General features: G+C 53.7%; 9 protein-coding genes across 9 annotated transcripts; 6 read left to right on the top strand and 3 right to left on the bottom strand.

Moving 5' to 3' along the window:
• Positions 1–17: 17 nt before the first annotated feature.
• BJX68DRAFT_256536 (trehalose-6-phosphate synthase) lies at positions 18–1,529 on the top strand (the record flags this gene model as incomplete). The annotated part of the gene is made up of 2 exons (XM_071043199.1): positions 18–303; positions 373–1,529. 2 exons carry the CDS (start codon positions 18–20, stop codon positions 1,527–1,529), a joined length of 1,443 nt encoding a protein of 480 aa, XP_070897148.1.
• A 182-nt stretch (positions 1,530–1,711) lies between these two features.
• Positions 1,712–4,071, bottom strand: catA (catalase catA; the record flags this gene model as incomplete). Its single annotated transcript, XM_071048275.1, has 2 exons — positions 1,712–3,477; positions 3,525–4,071. The coding sequence occupies 2 exons, from the start codon at positions 4,069–4,071 to the stop codon at positions 1,790–1,792; spliced, it is 2,235 nt and encodes a 744-aa protein (XP_070897147.1). The 3' UTR covers positions 1,712–1,789.
• Positions 4,072–4,625: 554 nt separating this feature from the next.
• BJX68DRAFT_277161 (hemerythrin domain-containing protein) lies at positions 4,626–5,468 on the top strand (the record flags this gene model as incomplete). The annotated part of the gene is made up of 2 exons (XM_071048274.1): positions 4,626–4,958; positions 5,013–5,468. Coding segments are annotated over 2 exons (678 nt in total), but the record flags the coding sequence as incomplete, so codon positions are not given.
• A 1,184-nt stretch (positions 5,469–6,652) lies between these two features.
• Positions 6,653–8,106, bottom strand: BJX68DRAFT_128053 (bZIP transcription factor). The gene is made up of 2 exons (XM_071036240.1): positions 7,822–8,106; positions 6,653–7,774 (listed from the first exon to the last, which is right to left on the bottom strand). The coding sequence occupies exon 2, from the start codon at positions 7,750–7,752 to the stop codon at positions 6,766–6,768; it is 987 nt and encodes a 328-aa protein (XP_070897145.1). The 5' UTR covers positions 7,753–7,774; positions 7,822–8,106; the 3' UTR covers positions 6,653–6,765.
• A 545-nt stretch (positions 8,107–8,651) lies between these two features.
• Positions 8,652–9,254, top strand: BJX68DRAFT_128010 (uncharacterized protein). The gene has a single exon (XM_071036238.1). The coding sequence runs from the start codon at positions 8,689–8,691 to the stop codon at positions 8,992–8,994; it is 306 nt and encodes a 101-aa protein (XP_070897144.1). The 5' UTR covers positions 8,652–8,688; the 3' UTR covers positions 8,995–9,254.
• BJX68DRAFT_128037 (uncharacterized protein) lies at positions 9,255–10,227 on the top strand. The gene is made up of 2 exons (XM_071036239.1): positions 9,255–9,592; positions 9,681–10,227. The coding sequence occupies exons 1-2, from the start codon at positions 9,515–9,517 to the stop codon at positions 10,122–10,124; spliced, it is 522 nt and encodes a 173-aa protein (XP_070897143.1). The 5' UTR covers positions 9,255–9,514; the 3' UTR covers positions 10,125–10,227.
• A 1,411-nt stretch (positions 10,228–11,638) lies between these two features.
• Positions 11,639–13,161, top strand: BJX68DRAFT_241235 (bZIP transcription factor). Its single transcript, XM_071040803.1, has 2 exons — positions 11,639–12,436; positions 12,486–13,161. The coding sequence occupies exons 1-2, from the start codon at positions 11,738–11,740 to the stop codon at positions 12,855–12,857; spliced, it is 1,071 nt and encodes a 356-aa protein (XP_070897142.1). The 5' UTR covers positions 11,639–11,737; the 3' UTR covers positions 12,858–13,161.
• A 3,791-nt stretch (positions 13,162–16,952) lies between these two features.
• On the top strand, positions 16,953–19,464 carry BJX68DRAFT_241232 (Zn(II)2Cys6 transcription factor). The gene is made up of 5 exons (XM_071040802.1): positions 16,953–17,083; positions 17,131–18,074; positions 18,123–18,403; positions 18,451–18,978; positions 19,033–19,464. Exons 1-5 carry the CDS (start codon positions 16,964–16,966, stop codon positions 19,146–19,148), a joined length of 1,989 nt encoding a protein of 662 aa, XP_070897141.1. The 5' UTR covers positions 16,953–16,963; the 3' UTR covers positions 19,149–19,464.
• BJX68DRAFT_277155 (isocitrate lyase/PEP mutase family protein) lies at positions 19,230–20,261 on the bottom strand (the record flags this gene model as incomplete). Its single annotated transcript, XM_071048273.1, has 2 exons — positions 20,055–20,261; positions 19,230–19,994 (listed from the first exon to the last, which is right to left on the bottom strand). The coding sequence occupies exons 1-2, from the start codon at positions 20,208–20,210 to the stop codon at positions 19,230–19,232; spliced, it is 921 nt and encodes a 306-aa protein (XP_070897140.1). The 5' UTR covers positions 20,211–20,261.
• Positions 20,262–20,476: the final 215 nt, after the last annotated feature.

The following is a 20,476-nucleotide window of genomic DNA, read 5'->3' as shown; positions in this document are numbered from 1 at the left end:
AAAGAGAATCTCACAAAATGCCCGACAGAGAACGCCGCCTCATAATCGTCTCGAACCGGCTCCCGCTCTGTCTCAAAAAGACCGACCGAGGCCACTACGAGTCCTCACTGTCAAGCGGCGGTCTCGTCACCGCGCTCTCGGGCATCAGCTCGTCGACAAACGTGCGCTGGTTTGGATGGCCGGGGACAAACATTGAGAATGACGAGGAGCGGGAAACCGCGCAAAAGGCGCTAGGCGAGCAAGATGCCGTCGGGATTTTTCTTGACGAGGAGCTTGCGCAGAAGCATTACAATGAGTTTTCAAGTGCGTGCGCACGCACCCAACTTCCCCGAGGGTACTTTCGGTTTGGGGGAAGCTAATAATAAAATCCAGACGGCATCGCCTGGCCAATCCTCCACTACCAATCCGCCGTCTCCTTCTCCGAAGACGCCTGGCGCGCGTACCAAACAGTGAACGCCATCTTCGCCGACACAATCGCGGCCTCGGTCGAAGACGGCGACCTCATCTGGGTGCACGACTACCACCTGCTTCTGCTACCGGCATACCTCCGCGAACGCCTCGACGCGGCCGGGAAGAAACACTGCCCGATCGGATTCACGCTGCATACCCCGTTCCCCGCCGAGGACTTTTGGCGCGCTTTGCCGGTTCACAAGGAGTTGCTTCGGGGGGTGCTTGCGTGTGACCTGGTCGGGTTCCATACGGATGAGTATAAGCGGAATTTCGTCGAGTGTTGTTCGCGCGGACTTGGGGCTGAGGTTGTCGATGATGGCGAGGGGAATGTCATCTCCTACGAGGGGAGGAAGGTACACACCGGGACATTCATCGTGGGGATCGACCCGCAAAAGTTCACCAACGGCCTGCTGGACAAAGAGGTGCAATCGCGCGTCGAGGAGCTGGAGGACATGTACAGGCGCAAGATTGTGATTCTCGGCGTCGACCGGCTCGACTACACCAAGGGCCTCGTGCAGAAGCTGCAGGGGTACGAGCACTTTCTGTCGCACCACCCGGACCTCAAGAGCAACGTGGTGCTCATCCAGGTCGCGATCCCCAGCCGCGAGGACGTCAAGGAGTACCAGGACCTCAGCAACGAAATCAGCCAGCTCGTCGGGAAGATCACGGGCGAGCACTCGACGCCCGAGGGGTCGCCCATCGTGTACATGCACCATTCGGTCCCGTTTGCAGACCTGACGGCTCTCTACCGCATCGCGGATATCTGTATGATTACGTCGCGGCGCGACGGGATGAACCTCGTTGCGGCCGAGTACGTTGCGTGCCAGAAGGATCGGCATGGGGTGCTGGTGCTGTCGGAGCTTGCGGGCGCAGCGTCGTTTATGGGCACGGGGAGTATTACGTTTAATCCGAGCAGCACGCAGCAGCTGTCGGATGCGGTGTATCAGGCGGCGACGATGGACAAGGAGGAGAAGAGGAGGCGGTATGAGCAGCTGGAGGAGTTTGTGACGACGAATACTAGTGCCAAGTGGGGGGAGAAGTTTACGGAGGCGTTGGAGGGGTTTGCGAAGAAGGATTGAGTAGATAGCCTCAGATGAGGAGAAGAGAGGATTAGATGATGTGTGTGGTTCGTGCGGGGGGGTTTGGAGCATGCATTGTTTAGCGAGGCAGACTGTTTAGCATGAATTGATGCATGGTTCTATACTGCAATACTTGAGCAAAGTAGGACAAGACAGATATCAACACTAACTTATTGCTATAGCCTACATTTACTCCTATAGCCGTACAAACCCAGCCCAGAACTCCTACCATACAACCCATACGTACATATTCATATCAACTAAAACGCAACCGTCGCAGCCAACCCATCCAACTCACGCGCCCAATTCCGATGCTGCGAGATCTGATAAAAGAACTTGCCCACGAAATCCTTCGCATCCTTGAGGATCTTGACCCCCTCACTGAAACTCTCCGGCGTCTTCAGCTCCTTCGCCGTAACAACTCCGTACCACTCGACGGGCTCGGGCGAGCCCGCACCGGCAACTTTTACGTCGAGCATACTGCCCAGAACATCCTTGACGAGGATTGCGGCTTCGCCTGTAGCGCCCAGCGCCTTGAGGTGCCCGAACGTCTCCGCGATCCAGTATCTGATCTGTCCGTTCTTCTTGAGCGTTTCCACGTGCGATCCGCCGGGGATAAAGGTTGCATCGAACATGGTCGAGCGTTGACCGTCGTATTGGTGATCGGGGATCACGCCCTTGGAGTTGCTAGCTGATTCGCCGGCGGCGTAGATGGCCGAGCGCTTTGTGCCGATGACAAAGGGGAGGGCCTGCGAGGCGAGGATGGCAGCCTTGATTCCCTGGAAGGCGATTTTGTCGTAGCCGTCGCCAATAATGATCGCGACGCGGCGACTGACGATTCCGGGGATCTTCGGGATGAAATCGAGCTGGGAGAGGCGGACGGATTTCTTGCCGTGGTTGGGGCGGAGGGCTTTCGTGGGGATCGGGGCACCGACCATCTCCGCGACGGCTTGTGCGAGGGGGAGGTCGAGTTCCGCGAGGCGGGTCCCAGCCAGTCTCTCGTAGACAAGCGGGTCGTCGCAGTGGTCGAGTTCAAAGGAGAAGGCCTTTTTCATGTGTATCTTTTCAATCTCCGACATGGAGTTGTAGAAGAGTTGGGCCTGGTTGTGGTACTCCTTGAACTTGGGCGAGAGGTCACGGCGCTTCTGGCCTGTGATGCGCTGCGGGTGGCTGACGAAGCCCTTTTCGCCGGCGGGCGGGAGAGCCTCGAAGCGGTTCGGCCAGTAGTTTACGGAGCCCCGTGTGATGCGGTGGCGCATTGCGCCGTCGCGGTTGTGGTTGAGGAATGGGCAGACAGGCCGGTTGATGGGGAGTTCCTCCCAGTTGATGCCGAGGCGACTGATCTGGGTATCAAAGTAGGAGAAGTTTCTCCCTTGCAGGAGGGGGTCGTCGGAGAAGTCGATTCCGGGGACGATGTGGGATGTGCAGAACGCGACCTGCTCGGTCTGCGGGAAGAACTCGTCGATGTTGCGGTTCAGCTCGAGCTCGCCAATGTTTCGTAGTGGGACAAGCTCCTCGGGCCAGATCTTTGTCGCATCGAGGATGTCAAAGTCGAACTTGTCCTGGTCTTCCTCGGCGATGACTTGGATGCCAAAGTCCCATTTCGGGTAGGCCTTGTTGTCGATGGCTTCCATGAGGTCTTTGCGGTGGAAGTCGGGGTCTTGCCCGGCCAGTTTGAGGGCCTCGTCCCAGACGAGCGAGTGCACGCCAAGGTGTGGTGTGAAGTGGAACTTGACGAAATGGCGCTTGCCCTCCTTGTTCACCAAGGAGTAGGTGTTGACGCCGAAGCCCTGCATCATGCGGAAGGAGCGGGGGATGGCGCGGTCGGACATGGCCCACATGAACATGTGCGTGGCTTCGGGATGCAAGTAGACAAAGTCCCAGAAGTTGTTGTGGGCTGTCTGTGCTTGAGGGACTTCATTGTGCGGTTCAGGCTTGACCGCGTGGACTGCGATTGTTAGAGATTCCAAAGAGTTGGGGTCTGTACAGACGTACCGAAATCAGGAAACTTGATGGCGTCCTGAATGAAGAACACCGGGATGTTATTTCCAACAATATCCCAGTTGCCCTCGTCAGTATACATCTTGACCGCAAATCCGCGAACATCGCGAACAGTATCCGCACTGCCCCGACTCCCCTGCACCGTCGAGAACCGCAAGAAAACAGGCGTGTTCCTCGACGTGTCAGTCAGGACTCCGGCAGTGGTCAGCTCCTCGATACTCTCATGAAGCTTAAAGTTTCCAAAGGCAGCAGTTCCACGCGCGTGGACTACACGCTCGGGAATCCGCTCGTGGTCGAAGCGGTGGATCTTCTCGCGGGCAATCTGGTCTTCCAGCAGACTGGGACCCGACCGCTGCTCGTTGGCGATGCGCAGCCAGTGGTCAGGGTCCGAGATGCCGACGCCATGGTCGGTGGACTGGGGGTGTTTGGTGTGGGCGTTGACGGTGTCGGCCTCGAGGTCGACCAGCTTCTTGTTCTTGGTGGCAGTGTCCTGCACTGCTTTCTGGGCCTTTTGCAGGCCGGCGGCGACAGTGGTGGCCATTCTGGCTGGATGAATTACGATTGGGTTTGGGGTTGGAGTGTGGAAAGTCAATGGTCGCTTGCCCATGGGGATGATTATATTGTGTTACTGGGACGAGGAGGTGGTGACATCATTTCTCGTCTGCCATGATGCGACGATGATGGAAACACCACAACCTGCTCCAGATCAAGCTCGATCTCAAAGCTGAGTCTAGATCTGCAGATCATCTTCACGTTCTTCTGAATAATCTTTGATTTCCTATTGGCGGCATCTCTCCCACTGGCTCTGATAATGACGTTACTAAATCTTCACCCTCATTGGCGGCTCCTCTCCAGAACAGGCTCACCACCGCATCACCATCACCATCACGACCAACTCCCCCAGAGTTTATTATAATCCTGGTTTCAGAATCATCTAGCCAGACACGCATCCATACTGTCTCGTCCACTTCACGATGACGTCCAGCCACACACCCGCATAAAAGCGTCGTAGACTCATGACCAGCCCGTAAACCATATATAGCTGCCCACGCATTTGTGCTTGCTCTGGAAAACTATAACATGGCCATCCGCTTGCTGAACTCTACTCGTCTGCCCCTGAAACAGTTCAACCTTTTTATACCTCTACAAGTATCAGTTGCTCAAAGACGCCTCATCTCTCAATCACCCATCGCCATGACTCCCCGCATCATCGACGCCATCAAGGAAGATCACCGCGAGATCGAGGACTACTACAGCAAGATCCTCGCGTCGACTACTGACAAGGAGAAGACCCAATGGCAGAACCAGTTTACCTGGGAGCTCGCCCGCCACTCGATCGGCGAGGAGCTGGTCGTCTACCCCGTGTTCGAAAAGGCGCTCCCCGATGGCCGCGCCATGGCTGATAAGGATCGCAAGGAGCATCTCGCCGTGCGTCTCATCCTCACCCTAATATATGAACATAATTACTAACAAAAAGAACAGGTAAAAGAAGCCCTCAAGAAATTCCAAAACATGAAACCCACCGACCCGGATTTCGAATCAACCCTCAAATCCCTAATGAGCGACCTCTCGCAGCACATCAAGGAAGAAGAATCGACCGACCTCCCCAAACTCGAAGACGCCATTTCCGAGGCTGAAAGCGAGAAGCTGTCCAAGTCCTTCGGCCGCACCAAGATGTTTGTCCCCTCGCGCTCGCACCCGAGTGCCCCCGACAAGCCGCCCTTCGAGACTGTCGCGGGACTCCTGGCGGCGCCGCTGGATCATCTATCGGATCTGTTCCGCTCGTGGCCACATACGAAAGGGATGCCGAATCCTTCGACCAAGTAAGTTGTAGTACGGATTGTTTGGAGGTTCGTTGTTGTGGAGTTGGTGGGCCTGTGATGTGCAATTCGAATGTTTGGATCGTGGTTCGGGTTCGGGTAGTGCAGATCATGTAATTGTTCTATCGGAGTTGATAACTTGGTTCAATGGAGATCATACTTTTATGGATTCGATAGCCTTTGTAAGAGCCACTTATTCGGAGAGATTCGGGACAACGTAGCGTAGCTCTAATTCTCCATCCTACTTGTTTAAAATGTAGCATCGAAGCGCAACCCTAGCAGACTTGGGCACTGATTCTATGCAACTTGCCCAGCAGGGGCTACAACTATAACATAGAGTGACTGTCCATGCGCTACACTATCTAAGAAGTGAAAATTCCAGGTACTAAGATGCCAGCCTACTTCCATGGTTGATAATCCACCCATGACCCGGTGTGAATTTGCGCTCTCTCCAACACGACAAGACCCCACATTCACCCGGCAAGGATATCTTCAGAGACGGTGTCCAGGATTCATAAAAAAAAAAAGGGCTTCAGGAGAACAAAACAACGATATAAAATAGGAGATCTAATCACACAGCGTTTGAACCAGCCCAGGCCAAGACAGGGCTGAGATTAAAGGCTGCGATCGGCATCGGGATTCAGCATTCGGTATGGCGTGGGGAAGTTATTCCTATGCACTCCGAGCTTGAATCCCTCGTCCGGAATATCGTTTCCCTCACTTGAGCCTCATTTCCCCAACGGCATACAACGTAGGCAGGGTCTTAGGATGATGTGCTCGGAACATGGTTCTCGTGGCCCCGATTGGCGTAGCAGGGTTACATACGTATGAGCGCATCATAACGTGTACGTATTCCACAGTGCGAGATCAACAAGCTTTATGTGGGGTAATTCTGGAGAAAGGATACAAGACAAACTCCTTGTGGGCCGGGAGTGGCGACGAGGGAGGTACCCAGTACACAGTGGCGAGTTTCATGTGAACGACAATACTCAAATCTCATCCATCGGATGCATTTGGGGACTAAGGTAGAAGGATCCAAAGGAATAAATCTTGCCAGGGAGAGAAATGCAGGGCTTGGAAATATGACATTCAGATGCATGATATATATTGCTGCGGTTATACAGCGTTTGTTGTAGCTATTTATACTGACGCAGGGGCGGGTACAGACAGACAGGTACGTCAGCTGTAAGCACAATATAAAGAGTTTAGACGAAACGCTTTTAAAATCAAGACCAAGAGCCACCCATCGTCCGTATACGCCGGGGCTAACGAGAGAGGAGGAAGACAAGAGAACGAAAGGAAGGACCATGAGCAAATCCAAGCCGGCAGACATCGCTAAAAAAGAAAGGAACCACCGTGAGAGGAAGAATATGATGACAGAAAGATAGTCGGGCAAGGAAGGGACCCAACGACATTTACGAGATGCTGATCTGGTAGTCGAAGATATTCCCAGCCGGCTGGTACATCATCGGATCTATCAGCGGCTTGTCGACACCACATGACATTGCGCCGTGGGCTTGGCCCGGTCCAGGACCCGGACCCGAATCAGGGCTGGTCATGTCGAAGGCGGGTTGCTCAGGACGAGACTGCATCTCAGTCTCGGGCGGCGACATAGACTGCGCCATATCCTCCTCAGCCGAACCCGAGCTTATCGAACCATGCTTGGTCGCCTGCTTCACCATCCTGCCAAGATAGACATGAATAGCATCATCATCACACCGCGAGTGCATGAGGATCTGATCCTTCAAGAAGAGCAAGGCACTATGCAGCTCCTTGATCTCCTCCTCAAGTAACCGCTTCTTGCGGCTGGCCTCGTTGAACCGCGTCTTGAGCTGGTCCGTCTCGCGCTTCTTCTTCTGTCGGCTCTTGCTCGCAGCCGCACGGTTGCGCTCAAGGTGCTTCTCACGCTTTTGTACTTCGTCGTGCCGGAAGCTGTGGGTTGTTGGCGAGGACTTGGGGCTGCTCGAGTACGAGTGGTGGCTGCGGGCGTCGTCAAAGGTGAAGTCTTGCTCCGGGCTGTCTTCGTGGGCGTGGTCGGTCGAGGCGGAGGAGAAGGAGGAGAAGTTGGTGTAGGAGGGGTATTGCAGATATGGAGGGGGGGCTTGGTTCATCTCGTCTTCGAGAGAGCGTTTGCGGTTGCTGCGGGGTGCTGGGCGGAGTTGGCGGTTGCGTAGGCGTGCCCGTGGGGTGGTGTCGCCTTGCATTGGTGGCTGTGGTATACCCTGTATATGTGCTTGTTGGTTGTTGGGCTGGAACTGCATTGGCATGCCGTGGGTTGGTTGCTCAAGGAGGGCGAGGTTGAGGAACTCTTGGTTGAAGCCATTGCTCAGGAGCAGGGAGGATGGAGCCACGGCAGAGTTCTCCACAGAGTCTGGCGGATAGAAACTGGTTTGCGCGGACATGGTAAATGGTGCTAGAAAGCAACTGTGGATGTGAGTTGATGCTGATCAATTGCATGGTGGCCTGCTTACCTGGTGTTGGTTGTTGAAGTGTCGCTCCCATAGAGCTGTTCAATTAATGAACGAGGTGCAGATGTGGTTCGAAATTGTGGAAGGGTCAATTATGATTAGAACAAATGTCTTGTGAAGTAGCAAAGTGCAACAAGCTCAGAAGCTCGCTGGTTCACACAACTGATGAAGTATAGGAAGAATTGTTTGGCAGACGCTTTCTCAATGCTAAGGTGATGCTTCAATTGCAGTATCTCGCCATGGATGATAAAGACATAAAAGGTAGCACAGGTGGACTGGGCAGTATATCAAGTCTGATGACAGGGCTCGAAAGCGGGGAATCCACTAGAATAGCCAGGGAAGTGAATTGAGCCAGGTCTTGACGTTTACCATGGAAGAAGTCGATGTTGCAAAAGGCCCTCAGCTCAGATAAGAGGTTTTTGGATGATCGTCCAGGTCGAGCTCCCGAGTGGGTACCATGGAGTAAAGATGACGATATGATCTGAATCCGTGTGGAGATTGAGGTGCCTAAGCAATCAAATGCGACGGAAAATGTATCAGGGTGAACTGCCCCAGCTGTGGTCGCCGGTCGGGGGACCAAGAAGGTACGAAGTTGATTATTGTCGTCCCTTTTGTATCTTCACGTCCTCGCCGTTGCATTGAGAAAAATTAGGTGCTGCATTCCTCATACCACGTTTCGACAGAGCACGAGAAACGCCGCGAGAAACGCCACGAGACGATAAATCGAGGACCAGTTTGTCGGGATCAACGACGGGAAAAGACACTGACTGGGCAATCGAGAATGGCATGACAGGTGCAAGTCGATTATGGTGAGATAATATCCACCGTTTAGTGTTCTGCAAGGATCGCTCGCTTACAAGCAAGTTCCAGATGGTCGGCTGGAAATTCCAGCCAGTCAATCCATGGTCAGGGTGTTCCAGAACCCACGTTTCACGTAAAGCAAGGCCAAACCTTGATGCATCGCAAGCAACGGCACCGTTGAAGGAGCTCAACCCTGCCAGCCCCGCACGACCTTCCAATCCAGGGAAGAGAGCTTGTCTTTGGATCAGCAAGCTGTCCCAATCCGGCGCCCGCGGCCCCTCCATAAAGCCTCAACCACAGCCAACCCTTCGGGCGGGAAATATTACCCCTGTCTCCCCCGCCAACCACCTGGCAGTGATCGTTAGACGCGTCTGAGCGGAGCTGCATCTCGCTGCGTCACCACTGCAAAGGGCGGCATCTCAGACTCTTAAGGATTGTAACCTGTTCCTCGAGCAATCCCTTCGATCGCTATTTGGAATGTGTTATTCGCTACCTCCGGCAATAGACCCAATTGGCTATGGGAGCTTTCCAAGGTCGCGAATTCGATATCCATGGACAAATTGCGAAATATGTGATTTCCGCAGTACAGCCTCGAGCTACACTACCTGCCAGGCCGTCAGCGTGTGGATCGTGACGCTGTGGCGTCTCCTTTTTCGCTCGACTTCTACTGGAATTTGAGGTGCAACTTTCGGATGTTCATATCCCGCATTGTTTCGCATAACTGTTGAATTCCAGCCTGCCGCGAAAACCGACTGGAATGTTGCAGCAACGTAAACACAATGTTAAGACGCACTGTATTTTAGAGTAGCCCTGCCTGAATCAAACGCCCAAGCATGGAGAGCAGACATTCTCGAAGCGAGCTCCCAGGCAGGCCCCATTTCGCCACATCTGCACGATGAACAAGGCAGATAAAGTTGAAGCATCGGAGGATAATGCAGCTGTGCCCTCGGGCGCATCCCAGCCCACCAATCTGGTACGCTTCCGGCAGCCTTGCTTTTTGTGCTTCCAAGTTCCGGTGTCAAGTCAAAGTCTAACCCCGCGCTTTGTTCCAACCTCGCCAGGTCGATACCTTCGAATGCAAGTCGCCAGCTCTGGAGTCGGACCAGGCGTCATACACTGCGACCTCTGACAAGACCCAGCGGCAAAGCACGCGATTGAGTACCCCGCGGACCTCGCGACAGACGCTCCTTTCACCAGTTACCAGTCCCCACCGGAACCCGGAGAACAACTACTATCGGGAGCCGGCATGTCGTGTCTTCCGTCGCGTTTCGGTCCTCGATGATTCGCCCTCATATTGTCGGGACAGTTCCAAAGGCACGTTATCGCGGAGTCGCAGGTTCCTAGATAAAGTGAGGAAACGCATACAATTTCCAGATATCTCGCTCGACTATAGACTGGCTTCCCCGAAATTCGTGCGAAAGCCAAGTGGAAAAATGTCATTCTTTCCCTCTCGAGCGCTTCTATTTTCGGAAGAGCGAAGGGATTACTCGACGAAGCGGTATTGAGGAGCCGATTGATGCTGGTTGGAGCATATAGAAAGTCTAGAATGAGTATTATTTCATGACAGTACCTCACTAAGTCCTGGTTGGCTTGCAAGGTTGGAGTAGTGACACGGTCGGCGTCATGGTGGCAAGAGGCAAAGGAAGAGTTGGAGAGACAGTCATTGAATCATAACCTTCCAGATTAGGTGAAGCATTTGCAAGCACGGCATCATGAACTGTCCAGTCCGAGAAGGTGTGGACGGGGGATCATTTTCCGTGTAGTGCCGCAATTTGATTGCTCGATTGGTCTTGACACCTGAGGCGCCCTTTTGACCGTCCAAGGAACACAACACTGAACAAGCGAATCACACAAGATGTCAAGTGAATTTAACATCCAATAAGATGCATTGGGAAGAAAGAACGCAGCGTATAGAGAGTCGTATCATTGGTTGCGCGTGACTTGCCTTGAAGCCACACGTGACGTGGTCGGCGGCGACCACTAAATTAAATCTTCACATGCTGTCATCAGCCGAGGCACGTTTGAACCCAAAGGTCAGACTTCAGTATATGAAGCTTCATGTCCCTGTTGAGCGGGCTTTGCCATGGGAATTGCCATGAGAAAGAGCACATCATAACTTCTGCGTATTCTTACTGAGAAGGTGGTCGTAGCATCCATCGACTTGGGCAATGGTCGCCTAAAAGTTGCGCCGGGTTACTTAATGCCTATCGCACTTGGCTGGGCTAGCATGGGGCTACTTGGTGTTGGCTTGCGCACCGATGAGATTTGCTGCAAGCTGATATTTCTGTCCATGGGGTCCTGAACAGGGCATTGTCTCACACCATCATAGCTTGGTCGTCCATACGGGGTAGGGTGTCCATTTTGTCTATCCGCAACACCGCCGACGCGATTTGGCGGAGAGCTTTGTCGTAGATTTGAGGCATTCGGAGCTCTCTCCTATATAGTGGCATGTGGGTATCCAACTTACGTACCGGCGGAACCACCCGACAGTGCAACCGCTGACGTCTGTTATGACCAATTCTCGCATAGTAATCTCGTAACTGTAATCCGGAGGACGGCGTTTGTGGAGAGCGGGGAAGGGAGTTCTCGGACGATGAGGCGCAGGGGCGGGTAGGATCGCGTATTTCATCATGTCAGGAACATGGTGCGAGCGTCACGATCCGGCTGCCCAGTCGCAGAGAACGCGATCCGAATGACAGGCTGACGGGGAAGAGATCCATCGTACCATTGCCCCAGAGTACGCGGCTCCACCCCGGCAATTGAGGACGACCTGATCTCAACAGTTCCGGGGAAGGCGGGGTTAGTGTAGAGCTTGAAGATAGGGAGATATCGTACTCACAGAGGCATGAAGATCAAAATGAGTGATAGATACAATCCGAGGTCTTTGGTAGCCTTGTGAAGGCAGGAATGTTATAAGAGAAGATGACAGAAAGGCCAAGTGCGGCGTGGCGGCCCCCGTGGGCAGAAACACAAACAGGGCCAAAATGCGGGGTTTCCGCAGGATCGCAGACTCAGTCCCGTGTGCCTCCGGGGCGAAGCAACCCCAGGCCCGTCATTATTATTCCCTCCTCTCCAACTCCTTCTCCCCTCCGAGTCAAGTCACCAGAGTCACCCAACCATGGAGGTTGCTCAATCCTCGCCCAACACGCCCACCGAGGGCACTCAGAAGAAGCGTCGACGCACCGAAGCCCAGCTCGCCCGCAAGAGACAGGCCGACCGAATCAATCACAAGGCAAAGCGCGAGCAGCAGAAGCGGCAGATGGAGAACCTAGAAACCCAGGTCACGAATCTGCAGCAGGCGGTTCAGTCGCTGACCGATCAAGTACGCGTCCTGAACGAGCGACTCAGGGATCAGACGCGGTATTTCTCTTGCTTTGACCTGGGGGAGACTCCGAGTCCCGTCGCTGCCGCGGACAACTCCTCCACCTCGTTCAGCTTGCCGCGGCCTGTCCATAGCGCGCAGGATGTCCTCCTATTGCCAGCCGATAAACTACCGATGCTGGTCCCTGGACCGGCACTCGGTGAGCCCGATAACAATGTTCCCGTTGACTGTCGGTGCGGAGTCGACCACCGCTCCTATTACGAGTGCCTCGAGTACTCGACTTTTTCCATCCTCCTTCGCGCCCACCAAGGCCTCAACAAGAGTATCTCGAATAGCACACGTCTCCCTCGCACGCCTTCCCTCGTACACGTTTTCCGACCGACCTCGACCGATAATCCCGTGATCCAGATCCTCGGCCTGGTGTTTAGCCAGGTTCGCCCTGCAAATGTCCGCACCCTCTTCGCCTGCTACGTGGTGATGTATCGCTTCCTCCGAGTAAGTCTCCAAGCACTCGAACCTGTCGAGCCTAACTAACATATCGCAGTGGCGCCTCTGTCCCGACGAAGAAACACAACGCGACGTCCCGGCGTGGCTCTACCCGACCGACATCCAAAAGACAATCCCTCACCCCGTGTGCATCGACTTTCTCCCCTGGCCCGGGCTCCGCGACCGCCTGATCCATCGCTCCTCCCAGATCCAGGACCCGCGACATTCAGTCATCATGTACATGCGCTCGATCCACTTCCGATGGCCCGAAGACCAAGATTTCATCTACACCTGTGAGAACGGCGAGTTGATGCCGACACAAAACTTCGAGACGGGACTATACACGTACGAGAACTGGCAAGTGTCGCGCGAGTGGGCGGCAACTTTCCCGAAGTTGAAGAAATATGTTAATGTCGGCGAGGATGTTTAAGTTATACCCGCTTCGTGTTTGTTTTTTTGATTTGTTATTCAGCGGCTTGCATTTTCTTGCCCAGGCATCCGCCGTTATATATATCTATCTTGCCGCTGGCAAGCACAGCACAGTCCTTTCGCGCGGTCTAGATTATTTCGAGGACTCGATGTTAATGGCATTTACTGGCGACTCGGGGTTATTGGCTTTACACGACTTTCTCGTCAGCGGCTTTTTGGCAAAAAGTTATGGCGCTCGCATGACTCGTATATATGCCAATATGTTAGTCTCCTCTAGCTTTTTACTCTTACTGTCACTACACGCCGTTGAATCTTTTCTTATTCTCTGATTCTATTCAATACCAAGTAGGACGGTAGGACGGCTTTGACGAGGCATACAAGGTGTCTCGGGGGTACCTAGCAAAGCTCACAACGCCTTATCAACACCAGGCACTGCAGTGGAGCTTTCCTGGTCAAATCAAACGGTGGCCACCTTGCTTTGTGTCTGAAGCCGTCGACATAGCGGTGAACCAGCGGTCTAAAGTTCTTCAGCAGGGTACTTTCGTCACCCTGTTTTACATGTTCCCGAGGTATCAGCGGTCCGTGATTGTGGTTGTGTAACCCAGTCCAAGTCGGGGGTGAAAACATTTGCACAGCCTCGCTGGCTTGAACATAAGACCGTGCCGTCAAACGCCCGAAATGCGTCGAAATGGTCGATTGGTATCCTCTTCCTTTACTCGGCGCTCCAATGCCATACCATTGCCAGGGACCCTTTCCAAGTCTTCATGAGCGTTTGATCATCCATGCAGCAGGTTCATGGGCTAACCTTGTTGATCGGGATACTGCAGTCGCCCCATGGCAACCAACCTGGCATCTCGCCTCGCAGTCTATTGCTCTGCCCTCTGCATCCGACCGAGACACTCGTTTGCCGGAGAAATGGATAGCGACGCCGGCTCTGCCCAAGACGGACACGAACTTGATTCACCCGGGCTGAAAAATAAGACTGAATGCTGGAATTGTGAAATGACTGGAAGTCTGTTTGACACCAGCCCACTTGCGGCTTTTTCGCATATGAACGGACGACCATCTTCAAATGCCGCCTGAAGGGCGTGCTTAGCCGTCGATGTACGCGGAAGACTGATTCAGGCGTTTGCGAAAGAGCAGACACCCGCTGCGCTAATCCTCTCCCTCTCGCTAGAGAAAGGAGCATTCGAGATATTTCAGGTGTCCAGGTTATAAAGCCTCAACTTGTTCTCACCTGCTTTTCCGTCCAACAACCCTCGCCAGCTCAGCGATGGCTATGTCTTCTCCTTCTCCCTCTCCTTCTCCTTCTTTAGGATCGGATTTTTCCTCCTCGTCCGAGCAGACAACCCCGTCTTCCACACCCCCTGAAACCCCTCCAGAGGAACGGTTTGTGGACGACATGGTCGCGATGCTCCGCCGATTCCGGGAAATCAGTGACCGACTCCTGCATGAGTGCCAATCCTCCTCCAACAGACATTATCCCTCAGCGCCTTATTCCCTTCCCCTGCCTCCGACCACAACGTACTGATGAATCCGACAGGGACATCGAACTAGACCAATGGAAGCGAGACGATGGTACGCCTTCCGAGACGCCATCCCCTGCAGATGCAGACAGCCCGTAACCACGGCCGCGGCAATGTTCTTCATCGTCCTCTGCAGCTACGCCTTTGACGGCGTCGGCCAGTTCACCAGCTGGATCTTCAACCACCACCATCCACCGTTTCCACTCGACTTCTCAACCACAAGCTTTGGCAATTTCACCAATTTCACCGCCACCGTCAAGGCCACCCACGAGCGTCTCTATAATCCTCATCAGCATCATCAGCATCATCATAATCTCCCTCGTGACCCCCATCGTCAGGAAATGGACAACACGGTCATTGCGTATGCCATGCGGGACTATGCTATCGCCTGGATAGTAGCGCACTATGGGGCGACGGGGCTGCGGAAGTCGTTGGCTTGAGCGATCGCCTTCTGTGGGTTTCGGGCGCTAGTTTGGGATACGTTCAAGGTGTATGTTAGGAGGAGGTGGGGCATGGAGTTGATTGATGTCAGGTTTTGGGGAGGATAGACTATGCTAAGAGGGGCCCTGAGGTGCTTGGAGACGGTCGCTCGGTGGGAGGATTGTCGCCTGTGGGATTTAATCATGTCTTTCACGGTGGATATCGGACGTTCCTTTCGTGTCTGGGTCTTGTTATTTGACAAATTCGTCTATTAGAGTGATTTACCTATTAGTCAGGAGTTTGTTCCGCCATCTTGCTACGGCTCTCTGTACTCTTATGGGACACTGTTCAAAAGTCTGTCCAAACCCACTGGCAGACGAGAACATGCGACGAAACAACGGCCGAGTGGCAAGCGTCCTGATCAAGAATATGTGACTTCTTGGAGATACAGTCTCTGGCCTGGTAAATAAATAGAAGTCACATGATGGCAGGACACCACCTGGTTCCCTCAAATGGAGCTCAATCCTTCCATCTGCCTGCACCCATCTCCGTGACCTTTTATTCTTATCTAGAATAACCTTTGCCTCGTGGTACATCGTTCGGCTTATAGCGAGTCCCACAAACAGCCTTACGAGTACTAAGCGTGGGTTGTAGAAGCATCATAATGTCTGTGTTTCGCCCAGGTCAACCTCGAGAGAGCAAGATTCGTGTTCATGGCGCGCTCCCTGCCACAGCTCAAGCTCCCTCTTCCACGGCTCCTGTCGCTCCCACAAGAAGTCCAACAATCGACCCCTTCGAGCGTTTACCCGTGGAGCTCATTCTGAGTATTACTTCCTACACATCTGACTGTTTTGGATTGGAGAGCCTTCTGATACTCTCACCGAGAGTTCGCACAGTGTTCCTCACGCACCCTCGCATCATTTGGGGCTTTCTAGCGCAGAACCCTATGACGATGATGCCGGGCATTCAACAGCGATGCCGGACCATTGCTGTGATACATTGCCATTGGTTCCGTCTAACCGATATCGACGATTACATCTACACCTGTCCAAGCCTATTAGATAGCTTCCCTCCCAGTCATACGACCGAAGGAGAAATCCTCCACATCCTCCACACCGCAGCTCGAATCCAGCGTCTAGCATGCGCATGCCTATACACCATGCAGCGCAACTTTGTCTCGGCGGTGGAAGGCGTCTTTGGCTCCGAAGCGACCCAAGTGGCAGGCGAGCCTCTCACCTGGATTGAAGAGTTTCGCGCGTATCAGGCACTATGGCACCTTGAGCTCTACTCGAGCCTTCGGAATGCCGCAACAAGCCGTTGGAACTGGTCTTCAGACTCAATTTCACCCTTGATAGATATCACTCGTGGCAGGAGATTGAGAATGTTTGGGAACAGGTCTGGACAGTCGCTGGAGTGCTAGCCGATCTGGGCCTGCGCGCCTCATACCCCGGTCACCCTAGACCCGAATTACGCGAAAAGGAGCCGGACATGGCTGCATGGCACTACAAGTTGGAAGTATTCATACCCTTCTTTGCGCCCCTCCCTCTTCCTGGTCGCTCGCACGACTCTCAGCATCCGCTCTGGGCGAGCCCGTTACCCCCAGATAGCGACGCCCCCCGTTGTCAAAGGATAGAAAGCTGCTTTCGGCCAACAGCGACGGCTTTGACCCTCCAACAAAACCAACGCTTGCTCGCAAGGCACATTGGGCAACGTGTTTCACCGCTGATGGAGATGCCCCCATATCGGCGGCTTGGCTGGGTCATCTGGCACCCGCTCCGCATCTTCTCTGTCGGGCTGCTCCCGCGCTGGAGAGTCGGTTCGCACGGTGACCCTATTGAAGGGGGATATAATTTTGGCGATAGGCATAAAACGTGGTCCGTCTGGTTGGCCTTGGTGGAGAAGGAGCTGCCATGCACGTCCTGTGATATTGAAAGGCTGTTGGGTAGACGAGAGTGTTCCGAGGTTGGGGGGAAATAGACTGTCAACCGCTGTCCAACAGGTCCCTTCTTGTCCAGGAAACACCTGTCATGGCTAGAGCTTTCTTCGTGCTCGGCTATCTCGCTTATACCGACAACCCAACCCCCCGCAGTGACCTTGTCCAGATCAGGTCTAGTTTGGCTGGGTTTGCTCCTCCTTTCTCCAACACGAAGGACCATCCGAGATGCGAGCAGCGTCCCATCTCAGGTCCAGGATGCCTGATAGCCCGCTTGAAACCCCTTCTGGGGGAGCGTTGACTAAGCCTTCCAGACGCCGGGCATGTAACGAGTGCAAACAACAGAAAGTAAGTCAACCGTTTCTCTAGGAATTCCTGATACTGACGGACAACAGCTACGGTGCAACCTCACAGCACTCGAGAATGACGACTCGAACGTATGCAGTCGGTGCCAGCGCCTGGGACTCGACTGCAAAATAGAGTCTAATTTTCGACGAACGCGGAAGAGAAGGCGCTCGTATGATCTCGAGAATGAGGTCAAGGAGCTGCGCCGCAAGCTCGCGACTTACGAGACAAATTCGTCTTTGACAAGAATAAGTGTCAATTCGAATACCGCCAGTCCACCACAGTCTGCACACTCTCCTCATGGAAATCTTGTGTTTCGGGAGCTGGGCGCCACCCAATCCTCGATGTCTTTCGCTTCAAGGGTCGGAAGCCGGGCGCCTGGTTTGACCACGCAACCTGTCATCGACCTTGAACAGGCCCCGGCTGCTCTATTAGTAGTGCCCCCACAGGCGAGAAGGCTGGATGATCTTGAGCTGTCTACTGTAGAGATTGACGAGTTATTTGCAACGTTGACACATCCTCGTCCCGGCCTTCCAGCACATCGGCTAATGGTGACTAGGTTCTTCAACCATTACCATCCTTTTCTACCATTCCTTAATACTGGCAAATCTCCCCACGCGTACTACGAATCATCAGAATTACTCTTTTGGTCCATTATTTCAGCAACCTCTCATCGATCACCGAACCCAACGCTGTTACCGCGGTTGGCAAGAAGCGTGACGGACCTCGTATGGAGCACAGTCCGATCAATCCCCTACACCCTTCAGTCTGTGCAAAGCCTCATTATTCTCTGCACGTGGCCTTTCCCAACGAGCAGCAGCACAGCCGACCCGACCTACACTCTTGCCGGAATAATGCTCCAACTTGCTTTTCAGATGGGTCTTCACTGCGCGCCTAATGCTCAGGATTTCACCAAGGTCCCCCTTACTCTGAACACTGACGAGCATAGCGAGTGGACTGCGACATGGCAGGCCTGCAATATTGTTGCGTACAGGTTAGTTCCTGGAGCCATCTTCATACGTCCCGACTAACACGGCCTCAGCGTCAGTGTAGGCTGCGGACTCCCTGCAACTGTACAACTGCAGGACTGGCCGTTACCAAGTATCGCTGGGTTAGAGACCGGTACTAGTGCCCCTGAGGATCTAGCTCTGCGCTTGCATCTTCGCATCGAGCAATACCGGCATCGCGTGTCTGTGGCACTTTCCTCAAACGGTTTCGAGTTGCAACGACCCCCAGCAGATCAGGGACGGGTTTCCCTTTACCGTCTGCTCACCACTGTCTACAGTGACCTTGAACGCGAAGTCCTCGCTGTGTCTCCATTATGTATCCTCTCAGCGACCAGTTGTTTTAGTCTAAGCTAACAGTAGTAGCGACCACGCGTATATACCTTTCGGCAGCCCTCCTGCATCTGCACTCCTTTTACCTCCACGATGACCCAGCCCTTAGCGTCTACACTGAGCGAGTCGTGACACTCTACCACACTGCATACAACTTTCTGTCACAATGTCTCGAAGCCGATAATCAAGGCGGCCTCTTCCATTACTGGCCTTTCTTCTGCTACCAAATGTTTGTAGCTGCGGCACTGACTGTACTAAAGATACTCATGAGCGACCGCTTCAACTCGATCATTGACGTACCCGCTGGAAAGTCCCTACTCAACTCAGCCATCCTCGCGCTACGCAAAATGTCTATTGCAAACAATGACCTGCCCGCCCGCCTGAGCGACGTCGTGGGGTTTCTCTATTCACTTCCAAGTCATGGACCGAGTGGGCAGCCGACACACATTTTGTCCCTCCGAGTAAGGAACCGATCGAGCATGAGTATCGTTTATGACTCCCTTTGGCAGTGGCGCAGATACTTCCAGATGAGCCAGGAGGATATGAGTGCGCATATACCAGATAAGTTTGCTTCTCTCGACCATGAACTCCCTGGCTCATATTCCGTTGTTGCACAGGAAGCTCCACCCTTTGAAGACCAGCCCATCATAGATTTCGACCAATTTGCTCTCGCTGATCCATTTACATTTGACTGGCCCGATGAGTGTCTGAACTTGCCATTGTACAACTAAACGTTATATCACACATTGAGCCTTGCAAACCGAATATTAATGTAAACTGTGACCACATGCACCATTAATGCCCCCACGGTTTTATACCTTGCCATACAAACTGCCCCCAGCGGCTTCATCAATCTTCGCGGCATCCTTCAACCCGACGAGAGTGAACAGCTTCTTCGGTGTGAACCCCGGATCGATTCCAGTTCTCCCACTCTTCTTGATTCTCGCGTACGTTTCATGGATAGCCTCATACGCCGGGGCCAGTGCCGCAAAAGGGAATATAATGATTTTGAACCCCAGCTCCCTCGCTTCTTCTGGTGTCCAAGACGGCGTGGCCCCGTTTTCTACCATGTTGAGCAGCACGGGTGTCGGAGAAAGCAAACGGCAGACCTCGCGGGCCTCGTCAGCGCTCGTGACCCCTTCCAAGAATGCGACGTCTGCACCGGCCTCGACAGCGGCTTTGAGTCTCACGATTGCCTCGTCAAACCCATCTGTCTGTAGCGCATCTGTCCGCGCAATCACCACAAGGTCAGAGCCAAGCTGCTTCCTCGCTGCAACGGCCGCTCTTATCCTCGATACGAAAATATCAACGGGGACAACCTGCTTCCCACCAAGGTGTCCACAGCGCTTCGTCTGGATCTGGTCTTCGATATGTAATGCTGCGACGCCGCTACGGTGGTACTGCTGAACTGTCCGGGCAACCATGTTAGGACCACCGTAACCCGTGTCCGCGTCTGCTATCAAGGGTGTGGTAGGATCAAGATTCGCAAGGATTTCGGCATGCTCGCGCATGTCATTCAGAGTTGCGAAGCCGAGGTCAGGTTGGCCCAGCTTGGAGGCGCAAGTGCCCGCACCGGTCTGTTAAACCGCCATGGGTTAGCATATGACACTTGACACGCTGTCTGGAAGAACCTTTACCATGTATAGACAGTCGAAGCCGACATCTAGGGCAATCCTGGCGCTGAACCCATCGTAGACTCCGGGTGCGACTATCATGTCCTTTTCAGCGAGGAGCTGACGGAGGCGTGTAGCGGCAGGCAGAGGAAGATCAACTTTTGTGCCGTTTGTGACCATTTTGGAGGCTTGACGTAGGTTTGTTTAGATTTAGATTTCGTGAGCTCAAATACCTGTTCAGCAGACGCAATGCGATGTACTATATAGGCACTGGGCTTATTGCGGTTCTCCGATCGGAGCGCCTTCATGTCCGATCGGACTTGTTGTCCACACCGATCGGCGACAGTCGACCACCATCAAAGACGCCGGAACGGAGTCCCTCGACTTGATTGCCATCAGACGATGTTACTCCAACTCTCCATGGATTGCGGGGCCCCGCCTGAGCT

The sequence above is a fragment of the Aspergillus pseudodeflectus genome (genome assembly GCF_044049435.1).
Source record: "Aspergillus pseudodeflectus strain CBS 756.74 chromosome Unknown BJX68scaffold_33, whole genome shotgun sequence".
Classification (NCBI taxonomy): Eukaryota; Fungi; Ascomycota; class Eurotiomycetes; order Eurotiales; family Aspergillaceae; genus Aspergillus; species Aspergillus pseudodeflectus.
Note: the sequence above shows the minus strand (reverse complement) of the source record. Positions and strands in the feature narration are given on the sequence as shown.